Source organism: Ursus americanus, chromosome X (assembly GCF_024610735.1).
Source record: "Ursus americanus isolate L20-20 chromosome X, mUrsAme1.1.p, whole genome shotgun sequence".
NCBI classification, from domain to species: Eukaryota; Metazoa; Chordata; class Mammalia; order Carnivora; family Ursidae; genus Ursus; species Ursus americanus.
This window is the reverse complement of record NC_142164.1, coordinates 38681935-38700547: the sequence shown is the minus strand read 5'-3', so window position 1 is coordinate 38700547 and position 18613 is coordinate 38681935. Positions and strand designations below refer to the sequence as shown.

Here is an 18613-nt window from a genome sequence, read left to right as displayed (position 1 = left end):
ATGATAGGGATGCTGTAGTACTTAGAGGTAAGAGTACTATTCTCTGCAATTTACTTCGAAATGCATCAGCCATAAGACTGATTGACGGATGGATAGAGATGGATAGAAGGATAGAAGTGGGATAAAGCAAGTATAGTAAAACTTTAATGGTGTGGGTGTTCCCGGCAAAATCCATTCCCCTTTGCTCTGTATTTGAAAAAATTTTATATTAAAGTGATATAAAAAACAAAAACTTCAAAAGAAAGCAAAACACTTACATCAACATCAACTAAAGTAGACTTTGGGACAAAGAGTATTACCAGAGATGAAGAGGGGGCACTTTGTCATGATAAACTAAGTCAGTTCATCAAGAACACATAACAATCTTAGATGTATGTGCATCTAATAGCGTAGCTTCGAAACACAGGAAACAAAATCTGATGGAACTGCAAGGAGAAATAAACAAATCTGCAACTAGAGTTGGAGAATTTTAACATACCCCCCTCAGTAATTAATAGAACAGCGAGATTAAAAAAAAATCAGTAAGGACACAGAAGATCTAAACAATGCCGTCAATTACCTTGACCTGATGGACATTTTTTAGATCACTTTACCCCAAAGCAGCAGAACACATATTCTCTTTAAGTGCATATGACACATTCACCAAGATAGTTTCGCATGCTGAGCCATGAAACAAACCTCAACAGATTTAAAAGAATTGAAACCGTACGGAGTGTTGACCCAAACTGCACGGAGATCAAAGTAGAAATCAACCATATAAAGATAGCGGGGCAGCTGCCAAATATCGGGAAATTAAAGGACGCACATTTCCGTGGGTCAAAGAGAAACACAGAAGGAAAACAAGAAACCGTTTGAAACTTAATTGCCAGGGACAGTATTACAAGCAAGACAATAAAATCTGAAGAGAAAGATGGTATGGGAAAATGGATGGCCTGATGAAAATAGGGGGATGGTGATGAGGGGATAGGTAAGGGACGGAGAGGCTAAGCGAAGTCATAAGAAAGTAGGGGTTCAGAGGCCCCAGGAAACAGAACGCTTCTTTGACAAAATAACCTGGGGTCCCCTTACTGATCACAAATCTCTTATTCAGCCACCAAATCATCCTCCCTGATCTAAAGGACTTATTGATCATGCCTGTCAACACTGTTGATGAACACTGTACCTTTGTGGGCAGAGCAATGAATCCCTAGGAGAAGCTAGGCAGACAACAATGTGGATGTGATTCTGCAAATGTAGGTAACACACCCTCTAAGCCAGTGCTGTCTGGTGCTGGGGACCCGTCCGCTCTTGGTCTTCACTCACCTCTGTTCGCATGTGTGCTTGCACGCATCCTGTTTCTTGTCTACCTCCTCCAACACTGCTCTCTCTGTTTAGAAAGCTTCCTCCCGTTGCCGGCCAGCCCAAACATCACCCGCAGTTCTCAGAGGCTATCTTCTCCATCTTAGATATAAAGTCTCCGTGATGTATCTTTAGGCAGACAGCATCTCTTCCTCCAAGTTGGTGAGGAATTATTTTTTCCATTTCTTTTTTCCCCCCAAGATTTTATTTATTTATTTGACAGAGAGAGCCAGCACACAAGCAGGGGGAGCGGCAGGCAGAGGGAGAAGCAGACTCCCCTCTGAGCAGGGAGCCTGACACGGGGCTTGATCCCAGGACCCCAAGATCATGACCTGAGCTGAAGACAGACGCTTAACCGACTGAGCCACCCAGGCGTCCCTGGTGAGGAATTCTTATGCCACGGTCCTACTAGTTTTTCATATCTTGGTGTGTGTGTTGGGGGGGGGTAGGCAGAGACCTCTGTCTCAGGGATCACTCATGGCACCTTGTGGCTAGTAGGAGCTCAATAATGGCTCTGGATGAAAGAAGAAAGGCAGGAATCCTGACATAGGAAAGAAGAAAGAAAAAAGGGGCTTTTCCAAAGCCACTTCAAAGGAAAGCAACAATGACATGGCAACTCAAGGAAATACAAAGTTCTTATTTTTTAAAGGTTTTATTTATTTATTAGAGAGAAAGAGAACTTGAGTTGGGGCAGGGGCAGAGAGAGAGGGAGAAGGAGACTCCCCACTGAGCAGGGAGCCTGATGTGGGGCTCGATCCCAGGACCCCAGGATCATGACCTGAGCTGAAGGCAGATGCTTAACCGATGGAGCCACCCAGGCACTCCAGAAAGTTCTTATTAATACAACTCACGCCCTCTCACAGACTCCCAGTTATTAAGAGTCCCTAAAAGGAATTTCTAGACAGAATAGCTTTCACAGAAGAGTGTTCTACTTCTTTTCTGTTTTAACTCGCAGCATTCTGAATGCACAGAGAACAGTTAGTAGACGCTTGCTGAACGAAAGGCGAAATTCTTTCTTAATGCATCACAGGGAGTAGGCAGGTCCCTGGCCTAAGAGTCCCAAAGGCTGCCTCCTGTGTAACTTGGGCACATCCCACCCTCTCAGAACTTTTTCACCCAGAAAATGTCAAAGGTGTGACCCGTTCTACCTCAACTGTCCAGAGTTACCTTGAGAAAGTGTACAAAGACCTTTGAACGCCGTAGCAAAGAAGAATGCAAAGGGACCCGCAGTGACGGCCAACCAAACATTGAGCGCTCCACCCGGAAGTGACAACTTACATTGATTCCATCCAGTCCAGGCAGTCCAGGCTCCCCCTGAGAAACAGATAAGGCAGGACACTGAAGAGATTAATTAAGCCTCTGGAATTATTTCATAGATAACGGACCTATGCTTCATGTGCAGAAAAGCACATTGCTGATGCTTGGACCTCCTCTGTCAAGGTCTTGTGTTTTAAATAATGCATGAATTGGGCATATTCAACCACCTACTTTCTTTTTTTCCCTAAGAAAAATCTGGACTCTAGAAGACACATATTATAGCCTTGGTTGAACAGGATTTCATATTTTACTTGGAGTAATTAATTTTCACCTTTGCTAGGAACTTATCAATTAGAAACTGCTTCTGAGGGCTGGTGATTCTCTTGCTCTTTTTGGAAGAAAGCAAAGCTACCTTCCCGTGTGCCTTCATCCCCAGAGAATCTGTGCCCATATGTATACAATGCAAATCAGACATTTCAAGGGAGAATCAACAGAGCATACAGTCTCTGATTACATTTTAATTACTTTGCAGCATCTTAAGTCACTGTATGAATCTGTAATATAACCATCTTGTGGAAATTGCTGTGTTCCACTGGGTCCAGGGTCTCCGTGATTTTTGGCAAAGCCATTTAATCAATGTTTGCTATGACAATGACTATATTTTGACACCTGCTAGTCTTACCCCATTTGGCTTATGGTCAAAAAAAAAAAATCAGCTCTCTGCAGCATGGAAAGAGCACTGCTTGGATTTTAGCTCTTCGGTAAACTGCCTATGTGAGGCCACAAGTCACATAGTCTCAGTGTACCTCAGTCTTTCTATCTGTAAAATGAGCAACACGAATCTGACCATCAGGAGCTCTTTCCAAGCTTACCATTCGATCTTCTGCCATGGCATCTAAGCCAAGAGCCTAAACCCCGTACCTTCTCCAGTTCTCAGCCACCAGCCCCAATCACTGCCTTCCAAACTGATTTGCAGCGCTCCTGGTTCTGGGCACGGGTGGAAGACAGTAAGGTGCCATTCTTAGCTGAGTGAACATGTGTGCATCTTCCCTTCTGATGTTGGGCGCATAGATTCCCATCTGCTACCAGGGAAATGATGAGCCCACCTCCCACTCTGCAAGGGAATAGGGTCAATCATTTGGGCACCAGAGTTTCCTGAGGCGCCCACAGGATTCCAGGTAGCATACACCAAGAGTATAGTCACAAGAATACAGAAGGTTCTTGCCAATTCTAGGAAGAGATGAAAGTTTCCAGCCAGCTGCAGAGTTGATGGGCAATTTTTGCAGACAGCCAGGGGCCCTGCTAGGGTAACGGGCTCATGGGCAGGTACAGGAAAGGGCGGGGCCAGGATCCTGGGCCAGAGGCCATGCTGAGATGGGCAGAGACATAATGTGGCTTCATACCAAGGTATGCAGACATCAAGGGTGGTAGGGTAGATAAAAGGTATCTGCCTCCAGGATAAGTCTTGGCTTGTCAAAGGAAATGATACCCATGCAAACTGTTTGTTTGCTGATCTGTCTCCTAGTTTTGGTCTAGATCCTATAAAGCAAATCTCTTCGACAGTATGGTTGCAAACATTTCTGTCAGTGTTTCTGCCACAAAAAGCTCCAGATCCCTTTTAAATCTAGCTCGCTCTGCTCCCTAAATAGAGACACAGATGCTAGTTCTGGAAATGTTTCTATCGGAGCTGGGGCCCAATCCCGGGGAACTCAACTTATAGCCAGCCTACTTAGCTGTCTGCCTTAGAGGCTCTTACCTTCATTCCTTTGAAAGTACCTTGGGCAAGGACAGGTTCACCTTTAGAGCCTTTCTGACCAGGAAGCCCCTAAGTAAAAAAGAAGAAACACTTGTGAAGAAATGCATGCGCGTGCACGCGCACACACACACACACACACAGAGTTTTGTTAACAGTATGATCTGATCACATAGGGACACAACAGTGAAAGTCTGAAACTATGTGGTTTCTTCTATGGCTGTGCTAAGGGGCAATGTACATCCCCCCAAACGGTGCTGTGTCTCAAAGCTATAAGCCTGCTTCCCCAACTCCCAAGTCAGGAGTCTGGAAAGGGATGAGGAAGTAGGTGACTTTGACGTGTAACACACATCGTTCGTAAGCCTACCGCTCCTCTGCCCCATGCCTCACAGGTAGGTCGTTGACACGGCCTCTGGTTAGCACAGAGCTTAGAGACCTTCTGCAAAGAGCCAGATAGTAAAGAATTTAGACTTTGTGGGCCATATCTAGGCTCTGTCTTGTATTCTTCTTCTCTTGTTCCGCACAAACCTTTAAAAATATCAAACCAAGCTGCAGTCGTGGGTCACACGGGCGTTTGCGACCCTCCGGTTTAAGAGAGAAAACCCTCTCTACTTTGTGCTTCTGCCACAAAACCTCAGCGTCAACCCCTAAGAGGCTTGGCGTGTCTCACGGTCAACATGGAGAGCAGCTGAAAGTACGCCGAACCTGACTACCAACCAGACTTTTTACTGTCTCAGTGGCAGATGTTGGCTAATGTCTGCTAGATGTTGTCCTCCTCGGGAAAATCGGCATCCCTATACTTAAGGGGAAGTCAGGATTAGTATTGGAGGTAGGACTAAACTTTGGGGACTGAAGAGTTGGCTGAATTATGGCTTCCTCGACCTCAAGGATCATAGGTATGATAGAAGAACAGTGGGTCCCTGAAGCCCCTTCTTTCCGAACGCTTCCTGTTTCCTCTTATTCTTATGGCCGCTCGTTTCATCAAATAAGCTTGACAGAATATCTACTTGAGGTTCAGCAGGGTTAGTAAGGGTTCAGCTTAGTAAAATCTATGCCCAAGTTCCTATTTAGGTTTAAGGGGAGGCTTAGGGACAGGATTAGGTTTTACCCTTGTCCTTTTGGCTGTTAGGGTGTCTATTACCTCAATATTTCTTTTCTTCCTCTTGGGGGCAGCATTTCCTCACTTTCCTGGATTTCCATTTTCTTAACAGAGATGTGATTTGCTCTCCTCTTCTGTTGCCATGGCAGTGTTTGGAGGCCATTGTGACTCAAACAAGCTCATACTATGTTTGTAATACGTCTTTCTCCACCCCCACCCCCACCCCCGCTGCATATTGGTTTGGTCTTTAGATGTCAAGGTCCTTTATGATGAACTGAGGCTTGTGCTTTGTCTGTCCCACTTTCTCACGCGGATACTCACACCCACAACTTGGTCCCTGAAGGCAATGGTGCTGCTCTTCCAGTAAAATACTAACTAAATAATGTTTCAATGAATATAAGGTGTAGAGATCTTTTTGAATTAGTGTTTTTGTTTTCTTGGTATACATACCCTGGTATGGAAATAACCCAAGTGTCCGTCGATGGATGAATGGATAAAGAAGATCTCTCTCTCTCTCTCACACACACACACACACACACACACACACACACACACACACACAGAAATACTACTCAGCCATTAAAAAAGAATCACATCTTGCCATTTGCAACAACATGGATGGACCTTGAGGGCATTACGTTTTTAAGTGAAATAAGTCAGACAGAGAAAGACAAATACTGCATGATTTCGCTGATACGTAGAATCAAAAGCAAAAGCAAAACAAACAAACAAAACGAAACAAATCTCAGATACAGAGAACAGATTGGTGGTTGCCAGAGGGGAGGCTGGGAAAGGGGATGGGTGAAATGGGTGAAGGGGAGAAATAGGTATAAACTTCCAGTTACAAAATAAGGAAGTCAAGGGGATGTCCTGTACAGTGTGGTGACTATAATAAATAATACATATTTTAAGGATTTTATTTTTAAGTAATCTCTATACTGTAACGTGGGGCTTGAACTTACAACCCCGAAATCAAGAGTCGTATCTTCCACTGACTGAGCCAGCCAGGTGCTCCTAGGGTAAATCATATTTTATTGTATACCTGGAAGTTGCTAAGAGAGGAAACTTTGAAGGTTCTCACCATAAGAAAAAAAAAATTCATCGCTCTGTATGGTGACAGATGGTAACTAGACTTAGTGTGGTGACCATTTTAAAATGTATACAAATATCAGATCATTATGTTGTTTGTCTGAAACTAATATAATGTTAGATGTCAATTATACTTTAATAATAACAAACAAAAAAGAACATGGGATAGCACTGGAATAAGACATACTGAAAAAATGCCAATTAATTCATGTAACTATGGAATCTAAGAGTATGATTTCTAGCTAAATCTATCACCTCGATACCCTTAGTAGCTTAGATTATGTCAAGTAAGGTTGATAACAGGCTTGAATGTGTTATTTTTCTCTTTCTAGTTGCTTACAAAAGCAGCCTTGCAAGGGCATGGTATCTATTAGAGATTCTTCAGATCCAAATATTTGAGGCCTGTCTGCATGAATGGAATTAAATAAAAGTGGTGACAGCAGGATCTAAAAAAATTAATCCTGGAACCGAGGGTTATGGGGTGGGTTGGGGGGGGAAGGGGGCAAACTATGTCAGTATAGAGTAGGACTTCTCAATTCTTTCTCACTATGGACACTTTGGAACAGATGATTCTTTGATGTTGGGGGAAGGCTGTCCTATGCTAGTAGCATAGCCCCAGTGGTGACAACCAAAAATGTCACTAGTAACTGTCAAATGTCCCTTGGGGTGCAGAATCACCCCTGGTCAAGAATCACTGGTTTAGACCAAGCCTGCCAAGCCCTTTGGTCATTATCAGTGCTCCCATGATCCCACGTAAGCCTTCCAAGTACTGCATTTTCCAATGTCATCTGATGGGGGAACATGTCAAATAGCCTAAGTGTGTACTTTGCTCTGAAATGTACTAGAGGCTCTTCACAATCTTGCTGACTCTAAAAGCATCATTTGAAAAAGAAAAGAAAAACCCTCTGAGGAGTGGAGTGTGTGTGCGCCCCCCGCAACTGGTATTCTTTAGATGCAGATGCTTGACGAGGTCTCCGTAAAAGCAGGGAAAGGCAAAGAACACCATTGGAAATAATGGACAAAGATCCTGCAACGTACGGGTGGTCCGAGAAGCCCAGGATAGCCATCAGGGCCCTGATATCCAACAGCTCCTTGAGTGCCATTACAGCCATCCAGGCCAGGTGGGCCCCTGGGCCCTGGCTGTCCGGGGTGGCCCTGTTCCAAGAGAAAAGAAGGGATCATGTCAGCTGTAGGACTCCGACCTACCCTGAGAAGCTCCAGAGGAAGAGAAATAAGTATGCTGCCCAACTCTGGCTCCTTGTCCACTCCCTTTGCCCTATGAGAACTTTGCTCTTAGAGCTTTCCTCCACACTCAGGTGTATGGAGCTGATGACAGCCCAGGGTGACGGCTCCCCGAAGGATCGATGCTTTAATCAGACCCGTGCTGAAACCAAAGGGATCAAGCCTGAAGAGACGGGATACACAGGGTGGTGCAACTTTGTCTTCCAGCGGTACAAAGATGTTCGGAGATAGGGCTTCGCTGGCTGGCAGCTGAAGTGTTAGCATCAGGGAATCACGCCAGGCCTTGGGACTTCCTCAGAACAGACCGGAAACCAGGCAGCGTGGCGTGGCTTTCTATATTGGAAAAGCCTGGGGCTGTTTTTTCTATGGCTCAGCCTAGGAAATGATGCTGGCTGTTGGTCAACAGAGCAGAAGCACTTTCCACAGCCCTACCTCTGTACCTTCGCCCCTTCTTCATACTTACTACTGAGACAGTTGTTTGGCCGGGAGAATTAGCAATTACTCACATAATTGGTCAGAATTCAATAATTTCCCGGAGTTGAGCTTCCATGGTGCATAGAGCCCACCTTTTCTTAGGGAACAGATCTTTAAAAATCTGTCAAAAGCCAGGCATGTGCTGGGTATGGAGCAAAGAGATGACCTGAAAGCCCAGAAATCTGGAAGGGTCAATAAAAGGTCGACTCCTACCCTCCCACGTGCACATTTTAAAGCCAACCATGGATATTTAATAATTTGAGGAAAATGTGCCACGCATTCGACACTCAAGTTTTTTAATTATTAGGGAAACGAACTTTTGTCAAATCCTTCTCGAGAACATGCTTCGTAGCATTTTGATGTGTTTTCATTGTTATTATGGTGGTAGGAGATAGACAGTCTACTGATACAAAAGTGGGAGTCTAGACTGCGGGACTCATAGAATGCGAAGAACAGAAGAATAGTCAAGTCGTCAACATTTTATTCCCAAACGAAATGGCTATTCTTGTTTGCCTTGAAGATCTATGCTCCACCTTCCCCAGTTCTGTGCCTTGGGAGGCAGACCTTTAGGAACAGTGCCACCTAAGCTCCTTCTCCCTCTGTCTCCCGGTTGTCTTTGGCCACGGGGAGACACAGGCAGAAGATGAAAGAACAGGAGGAGAAAGAAACCAGGTTGTTTATTTCCCCCATGCCCTCCTTCCCCGGCCATATTCCTGACAATGGCCACATCTCTCTACAGGTCTTCATTGAGCAGCCACTATTTCATGGCTCCAGGTCTGACCAGTATCCAGTATCCAGTTCCAGTATCCCCATTCTTTCTTTCCCCTTCGAGCCTAGGGGCGGCAAAGCTCTTGTGTCAGTTGCGTTACAATCCATTGCTGTTGCCCTGAATCATGTCCACATCCTTCGTGGACATATATACCCTTCGTGCCACTCTCTTCAGTTAACCCTTTCAGGTGGAGTGTCTATTTCGTCCTGGGATCCTGATCGCTGCTTTAAAATATCTCAGCCAAACGTGTTAGGGGTTATCGCTGAGCTGGGTACCAGGGATGAATTAAGGCAAAGACAAGAGGCTGGCTCAGTACGAGGGACGTGACTTACTGCTGGGGCCTTGGTTCTGTTTGACACCAAAACCTCTTCCTGGCTTCTTACTCCTTGGTATCCACATTTTTTTTTTTAACTTAGGTCCCAATCCTGTGGTTTTGTGCCTGAATTCCTTTTTCTTTTTTAAGATTTAATTTATTTATTTTAGAGAGAAAGCATGAGCGGGGAGAGGGGCAGAGGAGGAGAGAGCATCTCAAGCAGACTGCGCGGAGTGCGGAGCCCGACACGAGGCTCCATCTCACAGCCCTGAGATCATGACCTGAGCCGAAATCAAGAGTCAGACGCTCAACCGACTGAGCTACCCAGGTGCCCCTTGCTTGAATTCTTAATATCTTCTACCTGCAGGATTCCAAGGGGTACCTGTTCACACTTTCCCACCTTAGCCGAATTCTCTGGAATTAACCTCTGGCATTTGACTTAGACCTGTCAGCTCCATCTTGTCCAGCTGATACCAGGAGGTGACAGATAAAGCATGTTCTGAGTCAGCCAGACTTGTGTTCCAGTCCCAGCTTTGTCTCTCCCCAGCTTGAACCTCAGTTTCTTCATCCGTAAAAATAGAGATTAATAATACTACCGCCTAGGGTTGTTGTCAACTTCAAAATGAAATTAAAAGTTTATGGTTACAATTACACGAGGCTAAGTTTACTACATAGGAGCTCAATGAATGAGAAGTCTTCCTCTCCCAGGCAAGTCAGCAAGGATAAGCCACCGGGCTGAACTTCTATCTCCTTTTAATTCTCAGTAGTACCACAGCATTTCAGACACTTGGCCCCTTCTGGTTTTAGCTAATGATTTTACATATGTGTGTGCCAGCTCTCAATGAGAATGTAACTCTTTGACAACCGCAAGGCACCAAACCCACAAAATAAGAAGATGTGCTGTAATCCAGAAGAGCAATGTTCCTCAGAACCCAGATTTCAAAGGGAAAAGTTTCCGTTTGGTGAGTGGTCTGTGTTCACTTTGAAGATATAAATCTGGTGTGTTCATTTACGAGTCTCTAGGAAGGGAAATGTTTGAGATTAACTCCAGGAGAAAAGCTAAACATACATTGCAAGAGACAACTTGAAAACTTCTGCTCCCAACTTATGTGAACTGAAAACAGTTGATAAACATTCATTTCTTGTGGGTGCCAACAGCCCCAACGCACAGCTGTGATATCATTAAAAACCACAGGCCTACCGCCCTGAGTCTACATTATTCTCATGTTGGCTATCTTGATGAATTCTTGTTTGTTCATTCTCCCAACTGGTTGCTGTGCCCCTTGGTGCACAGACTTGGATGATCATAAAATGATTACTTGCTCATTCATGTTGAAACTACCTACATGGCAGCAACAATGGAGTTTTGAGACCAAAACCAGTGACACATATATTAGCGATCAGCCAATACTAAGTGGGGAATCAGACTTGTGCGGTGATCCAGTTTAGTAAGATGTGTTGGGAAAGCTGTTGGTTTCAGCTGCCGAAAGTAGAGCAAAATTATTAGTCTGGCTGGGGCCAAGGGTGTCTACATCTTCCTGTGTCTGAGGGAGTCCTGCCAGTCTGACAACTTTGCTTTGTGGGCACTAGAGGTTGGAGTCAGTCCCGCAGATATTTCTAACGTTCCCAGTATGTGGTGAATTCAGCCCTGAGGTCTCTGAGCTTCTGAATGGAGCAGAAGATGTAGTCTGAGCTTTCAAGAAAGCTAGATAAGACCATCACACAAGACAGCTAGTAATACTGTGGGCCACATGTAATGAGGAGCTAGAGTGCATGGAACAGACACCAAGGACTCCTAGGAGATTAGATATGGAAGGGAGAGGTAAGCAGCAAACAGAAGGTGCCCAATAAATACATCTTGAACCACTGGAAGAGAGGGAAGGAACAAGGGAGAATAATTTCGCAGAGTAAGGGAGCCTTGGAGCCTGAAGCTAAAGCAATCAACAGTCAAAAGCAAACATAGACAACCTTTGGTCAAGGGAAGGGCCAAGGGAGTGGGGACTTCTGTCCGGAGCAGTGCATTCATTTGGAGGAATGTGGACACCTGTGCCTCACTCTCCAAAGCAATGAAGTCACAGAGAGAAGTGATCAATTCCTGCAAGCCCTAGGCCTCTCCTGGCCACACGCTGGAGGCAGAAGCATCCAGCTGGACTCCGGGGAATGTCCCAGTTCCGAATTGGAATCAGCCTCTGTGTCACAGGATTCGCTTCCTTCCAGCCCCCATTAGAAAGAGACTGCAGGAGGAAGGGCCTGGTGCCACTGCAAGCTCCAAATCCCCCACTCAGCTCCACGGGAGGAACGGAAGAGGCGCTCTCTAGCTTTCTGGTTTTCCTTACCCACTGGCTCCCAGAAGACACACAATCTGAGCAAAGACTCTGGATAAAGTGCTGATAGGAACACAACCAGGGGAAAATACCAGAGGATGTCATAAAAGGACAGTTAACCCCATCCAGTTATTTCCCTGCTGGTCCATTTCTGGGCATTTTGCAGACTCTGCAGTTAGATAAAATGCAGAATTGTGATGGCCAATTCGTTGATGCAGATAACAAATACAAGGAAATAAGACTTCTGTCCTCCAACTCCACAACTGTATACTAGATCTGGAAAGAAAACGGATCAGATGATGATATCTTTTTTTTAAGATTTTATTTATTTATTTGAGAGAGTGAGAGAGAGCACACAAGCAAGGAGAGGGGCAGAGGGAAAGGGAGAAGTAGACTCCCTGCTGAGCAGGGAACCCGACTTGGGGCTCAATCCCAGGACCCTGGGATCATGACCTGAGCTGAAGGCAGATGCTTAACCAGCTGAGCCACCCAGGGGCCCCCAGATGACAATATCTTTGAGGGTAGATCCATACGCTTTTTCTGTATCTCCGTAGTAGAGTGACAGCGTCTAGCGGGTGCACGAGAAATACCTACGGATTGGCACAAAGAGGTTTAAGCCCCCTTCCTTGATATTAGAAGAAGCTGTTAAGTCCAGGATTTGCCCAACTGTGCTTAGATATGGTTCAGAAGAAGCCCTTAGAGGTTGCTGGAAGGATAAAAGCAGGCTCTAAAACCTCCCTCAAAGAAACTCTACTTTTCCCTGATCCATACGCTGAGCTTCCACACGACCTTTGGGTCTTCTCTGAAAACCACTGCTGTAGATAAACGCAGCCCAGGCTACAGATGAGATCTATTAGACACGTGCCAACAGGCAGAACTAAAAAATGACAGCAGCAAGGTGCAAATACTGTATTCTAAAGGCTGGCAAAATGTTAGTCACGGGCTCTCCAGTGGTGGGATAAATAAGGATACAGGGTGAAAATGGAGAAACCAAGGGGTCGGACTGGATAAAATGGGAAAAGGAGATGTCTGTAAGCTACAGATTCCTCACTTATCTCCAGCAAAACCAGGTCCTCAGGATAAAGAGAAGGGGCTGTCTCTGTGCAATCTTTGGAATAGTCGTTCTGTAAAAACTAAAGGGAAATTCATGCTGGAATGAGATAAGGCTGAAGAGAACAAATTACTGGAATGAAATGTATCAAGATACCACTGAGTATATTCCTGTCTAATTTTATGTATCCTCTTAATATTTTTTCCCTTAATTTCTTATAATGAGTACACGTGCGCTCTGATGTGTGTCTCCACACATCATCCCCAGTTAAAGCTCCCCTCAACCCATAAGACCTAACTCTTTTTTGGCCAAGATATTGACAGCTATGCCTGCACATGTCCTAGCAGGCTGATTTAGTGCTACCTGTAACTAAATCCCTGGGAAAGTGTGTGCGACCACTTCTCTTCAAACCTGATCACGCGCGTCTCAACACTTGACCCAGAGCATGTGTGTGTGAAACAGGATGTGGTGAAGGCCAAGGTGCATGTGCTGTGAGGCACGATCTAGAAGTGGCATTGAAAAATGCCTCTGTGGACAAACTCACCGGAATCCCATTGATGCCGAGAAAGCCAGGAACTCCCATGGGACCCTAAAACAAGGAATAGGAAGAGAAAGGTAAGAGACAATCTAATTGATCTCCACTAGGTCCAGTGGGTTCGTTCACATGATTCATGACTTAAGATGTGTTGTGCACCTCACTCTCCACATTGTGTCACCTTGCTCCCTACTCCAGGTCCAGGGGATCACTTGCCTCTACCCAAGGTCTTAAATATGTCTGTGTTCTGGGACCAGATTTTATCTTAAGCAGTATGGCACCCAACTGAAAATAATGGCTTGATATTACATGCTGCTTTGACATCCGGGAAAACCGGGAGGACCTCTAAAGGCCTAGCCCCAGGTTCTCCTGTTTCCCCTCCTTCCATAGATAAGGTCTCCTAGGCAAATGGCCCTCTTTATCAAACAGAGCAGGTGCAGTTCCTGTTTACCCCTGAGTTGTAGGTTTCAGTCCCTGATGGCCCATTGAATTATTCAAACAAGCCAACCACATCCTCCCTTGGGAACCAAGGGGCACCTCACCCTTTTGACACTACAAAGGCTTCCTCCCACAGCCTCTTTTGGTTTATTCTGTTCCAGAGTGCACCCCCACCCACGTTGCCCACATGGTGTGTGATGTCCTTCTACCCTGTGCTGAGTATAGGTGATTAATAAGCCTGCTGTCAATCTCTTCCATGCAGCGTCAGGAATCATGTCTTCTGCCATCCCCAGAACCCTAGGGTGGGAATCCCTCCCTTAGCAGTGGGGTAAATAGGAGGTGATTAAAATCTGCAGGGAACATAAATTAAGCTGCTAAACTCAGCCAGCTACCATGACATGATCAATCTCCTTTCTTGCATCTCTTTCCCTACCTTTGTGGCCCAGATTCCTTCCCAGCATTCTGACACCTTGTTTCCCAGTCTCCTTGCTTGGATTCCTGACCTCTCCTGGCCAGCTGATTGAACTTCTGACCCATGCCCACCTTGCGCCCACCTGAAATCCCACCCCAGCAAGCTCACTTATCTAGCGAGTAGCCAACACATGCACTTTATGGCTTGCTTGCCATGAGGGTCTCTCTAGAAATGGGTTGATCCATTAGCAGCATATCCCCATCCTGTTCCTTATTAAAGTCTGCAGCCTGGCACCAAGGTACTCAGGATTAGTATTATTTCCAAAAATGAACAGAACTGAGATTTAGAACCTTTCACCTTCATCCCTATGGTCCCCTAGTCAAAGAAAAACCAAGCTCTGGTGTTTTTACCTTATCTCCTTTTGGTCCATATGGTCCCAGGGGCCCTGGGGAGCCCCTTTCTCCTTTCAACCCGGCTAAACCACTAGGGCCGGCAAATCCTTGAGGACCCGTTGGACCTTGAATTCCGATTGGTCCCGGTCGCCCCTAAGATGGAGAGAAGGGGTGCAATTAGCCAATAGAGGGCTCAACATCAACATTTCCCATTTTCCCATGCACACAGAACGCTGTCATCACTTCACTAAATAATTTTGGCTTAGAGATCTGTAAAGCATGCCAAAGTTCCAGACACGGATCAGAAAAGGCTATTTTCGGGGCTGCTAAGCTTATTTGGATAGAACATATTTTATAAGCACATTTAATAAGATTCATGTGCACCAAGATCCTTCAACTTTGTACTTCTTAGGAGATTAGTTATTCAGGCGGGATAATATTGTCCTCTTCCTAGTTAATGCCAGGCCATCCATCGGATTGTCAAAATAGTGAAAGAACAGAACGCTGGAGAGCTTCGTGACATTTTATAACTCACATTCAAATGGCCAACCCCATATTTGCAGTGAAGTCCAGAAATGGCTAGGCCTAAAGAACATTGCCTCGAGGGTTCCAGAGAGGGGAGAAAGATCCAGAGAGGGGAGAACCCAGAAACCCATGGGCTGACCAACCTGGGAAAGCTCATCTATGTTTGCAGATCTCAGGGCCCGATCGCTGCCACTGGAAACAGATGCTTACAGGGAACACGCACACGTGTGCATGCACATGCACACGCACACACAAGCACGTGCACACACACACACACTCTTTATTTGTTCCTTCTCTATCTCTCCCTCTTTCCCTTTAACCCACCATCTGTAGAATGTTGAATGTGTAAAATTCAAGAAGCCTGAGACTATCCAGTAAGTATCAATTATGATAGCAAGAGGGAGCAGCTTGAGGATTTTGAATGCCTTAGTTATAAAGTGTGTAACAATTAAGTCTGAGAGTTCAGGCTGACATTTCAAAGCTGACCGAGACAGAGAATTAACCCCAGTGGATGCAACACAGGCGGGCTGGTCTATCATTTAGAACAAATCCCAGTAGGTACTGAATATTCTTGGCAGAAAGATGAAAATCATTATTAATGTGTATTACCTCTCAGAGAACACAACGCCATACCAGGTAGAGAGCCTGTTTTCATGAACGCTTCCCCTCTCCACCTCTTGGCCCTTTTACTGACTATCTGCAATTTCCTATAGATCTGCGAAAAACTCAGAAAAGCCCATTAGACATGCCCTTTAATATTTACCTTCAACGGTTACTTTTTAAAAGGCTGGAAACAGCTTTTCTCCAGTCACGTACTGGAGATGCAAATGGTCGCCAGCTGTGCGGGGCCTTTGGAGTCAAATTTCCAGTGTCAATCAGGCCCACGAAGACTAACAACTCATCCAACGAAGTACGGAGATGTTCTTCCCTAGAAGCTGCAATTTTCTGGAAGTACCACCCACCACCCATCAACCTTCTCCAGCACCCAATGTACAATCTCTAAAGGGTGCTAGGTTGCGGAGTGCTTAATGGGCTTTCTTCAAGCAATAATGGAGTGGGATGAGAACTTTCACTTTGTATGCTTTTACCCCCCCATTGTTGGAATTTTGTTTATAATGAGTCTGGTATTTATTACTCTTGGAAGTTTTTAATATATTTATATTTTATGTATATTTTATGTATATATTATAAAAAGAAAAAGACCAAGACCAATTTTTAAAAAAAAAATAATGCTGGGGTGTTGCGGATTAATGAAGTCCAAAAGGTAGGCCTAGCTTTCAAGGCTAATGTCCACAAAACGACAGCAAACAGTACAAGTCTAGAACAGAGCCCAAGTGGTCCAGGAGCAAAAGAAAAGGTTGGCCATGGAGGGTTTGTGAAATGCCTACGTTCTGTCCATGGCTGGGGGAAGTCATAGCCCACAATGGAAAAGCTGAGGGGGCCCCAACTGAGGCGGGCCTGGAAGGCAAGGAAGGAACACTGAAGACTTGATGGAGGAGCGAATAGGGAATGCTCAGAGATTTGGGGACATGGACAGATGGCAGGAAGGCAGCATTTCAGGGCTGAAACTCATCCATGAGCATTCAGGAGACCATGTGTGTGTCAGCAGGAGGCCAGGGCAGCCTGCTTGAGGCTGGAACAAGGGAGACAGATAAGAACCAGCTGTTGGGGGAGGAGGGGACTGGTTGGTGGGAGGATGGGGGCCAGGATGGGCTTGCTGAGGCCAGGTTATTACTAGCAGAGAGGATGCAGGCAGGGCACTGAATGCTTGACCCAAATCTGAGGCCTGCCCAAAGCTTTCCCACATCGAAGGATGGGAGGTGGAGAGCCCAATAAACCATTAGACTGAGAGAGCAGACTGTGGAGTGGTCCAGTTCCCATCTTGCTCACATCACTAGGGCCTGAGCAGGGCCTGAGCAGGGCCTGGCAGGCACACTCCAACTCTGGTCTCTTGCCTTTGTGAGCACGCGCTCAGCAAGAGTAACTAAGGAGACACAGGAGTGAGGCGATTCTAGGGCTGGACTTAACAGGAAACCTGATTCCATCCAGAAAAGGCAGGATTCCCTGGCCCACCCGCTCTCTCTTGGCTGGCCCGCCATGCTGAATTTGCCACAGAGAGCTTAAAGTGAGTCTCTTAAAGGACTCGTGGATTCTTTGGATTCTAATTCTTTTTCCAAAGGGGCTTCTCAAATGGCCCCCCACAGGGGCATGCGTACCTCCGAGATACAGGCTCTGGGCTGATCCAGCTAGAAACCTCTCAGACCCACCTAAGGGCCAGAAGCGGGGCTTGAGGGATGTCTCAGAGGCCTCTGAGGTACTACTAGCCTAGAACTGCCTCCTTAGCGGGGTGCCAGGCCCTTCTGGAGTCCGCAGCCATAGGATGCGAGACGAGGACTCTTTCCACTGCGGTCCCGTCATACAGTGGCACAGAGTGCGGTGAACAGACCAAGATGGCAATGGAAAGAAGCGAGAGACGTTTGTTTTGTGGGTTGTCTTGTCAGCCATCCCTAGATATGCTTCCTCTGTGCTTCCAGCTGTGTGTTCTTTTTCGCTCGTCTCCAAGGCACAGGGTTCCTGTCTCTGTGCCTACTCTACGGCTGAAGCTTAACCCTAAATCAATGATGAACTGCGATTATTATTATTATTGTTTTTTGGTCCTCCAGAGAAGCTATCGGTGGCACTTTTCATAATGGCCAGCAGAGGTCAGTGTGAGAACACAGCCGCTGCGGATAAGCAGGTGGGAGGGTGGGCCTTTCTCGTTACAAATAAAAAGAAATCAAACCAGTGTCAGAGAAGTCACAGAATGTTCGAGCAGAAAGGGCCCTTGGAGACCATTTCATCTAGGTTCTATTTTCTACACGGGGGGAAGAAAGAGGGCGAGAGAAGGGGAAGGGCTTGTTCGGGTCGCACAGCTAGTGAGGAGATCGGCATGGGACCCAAACCAGACTGCCTGCTGCCAGCGTGGGGCTCTTTCCTTGCTCGCCAGTGGCAGATGTCCTAGGGGGTCCTTGAGGCTGCCCCCCTTACCCCGGGCCCGCCCCTGGGACTGTCCCCGTCAGTAGGCTGCGGCAGCCAGATGCTCACACATCATTTCTCTCTTCCTAACTCTGATCATTTCACAGAACCAATCTGAAACACCATCACTGTTTGGATGGCTAGCAGAATTTCAATGGGCTTGGACCAATGCCCTGCCCTGATACATGTCATTTATTTTGGCAAATAGACCCAGACAGGGCAGAAGGGACTCCTCCAAGTCTTTCCAACAAGCTCTCCTGCCTCCATCTGCTAGGGATTTTAAATATGCGCAGCAGGGTCTAATTCTCAAGAGACCGACCTGGGACTTGCGCCTGAGGCCAGCAACTACAGTGTCTGAGTGAAGCCCGGGCTGGCTCCCTCCTGCTGACCACAGGGCATTGGGGTTAGTATGCAGTTTCGGGTCACCTTAGATCAGACCACACCCACAGCTCCAGCCCTGCATCAGTGGGGTAACAGACCCAAAATGGGTCTGTGTATAAAAGACAGTAGTCCCTCCTTACTTGTGGGTATGCGTTCCATGACAGTACCTAACCCTATATATACACTCACACTGTCATATCCTGTAC

The 18613-nt window shown here is 46.1% G+C and overlaps 1 protein-coding gene across 3 annotated transcripts in view; it reads right to left on the bottom strand.

Moving 5' to 3' along the window:
* Positions 1–18613, bottom strand: part of COL4A6 (collagen type IV alpha 6 chain) — a 263291-nt gene that overhangs the window by 46888 nt on the left and 197790 nt on the right. For all 3 annotated transcript variants that reach the window (XM_087859876.1, XM_087859878.1, XM_087859877.1), the window contains exons 4-8: positions 14505–14639; positions 13254–13298; positions 7575–7691; positions 4352–4420; positions 2617–2652 (exon numbers count right to left, since the gene is read on the bottom strand). In XM_087859876.1, the coding sequence (XP_087716002.1) occupies positions 2617–2652; positions 4352–4420; positions 7575–7691; positions 13254–13298; positions 14505–14639 (402 nt within the window). The remainder of the gene's footprint in view (positions 1–2616; positions 2653–4351; positions 4421–7574; positions 7692–13253; positions 13299–14504; positions 14640–18613) is intronic.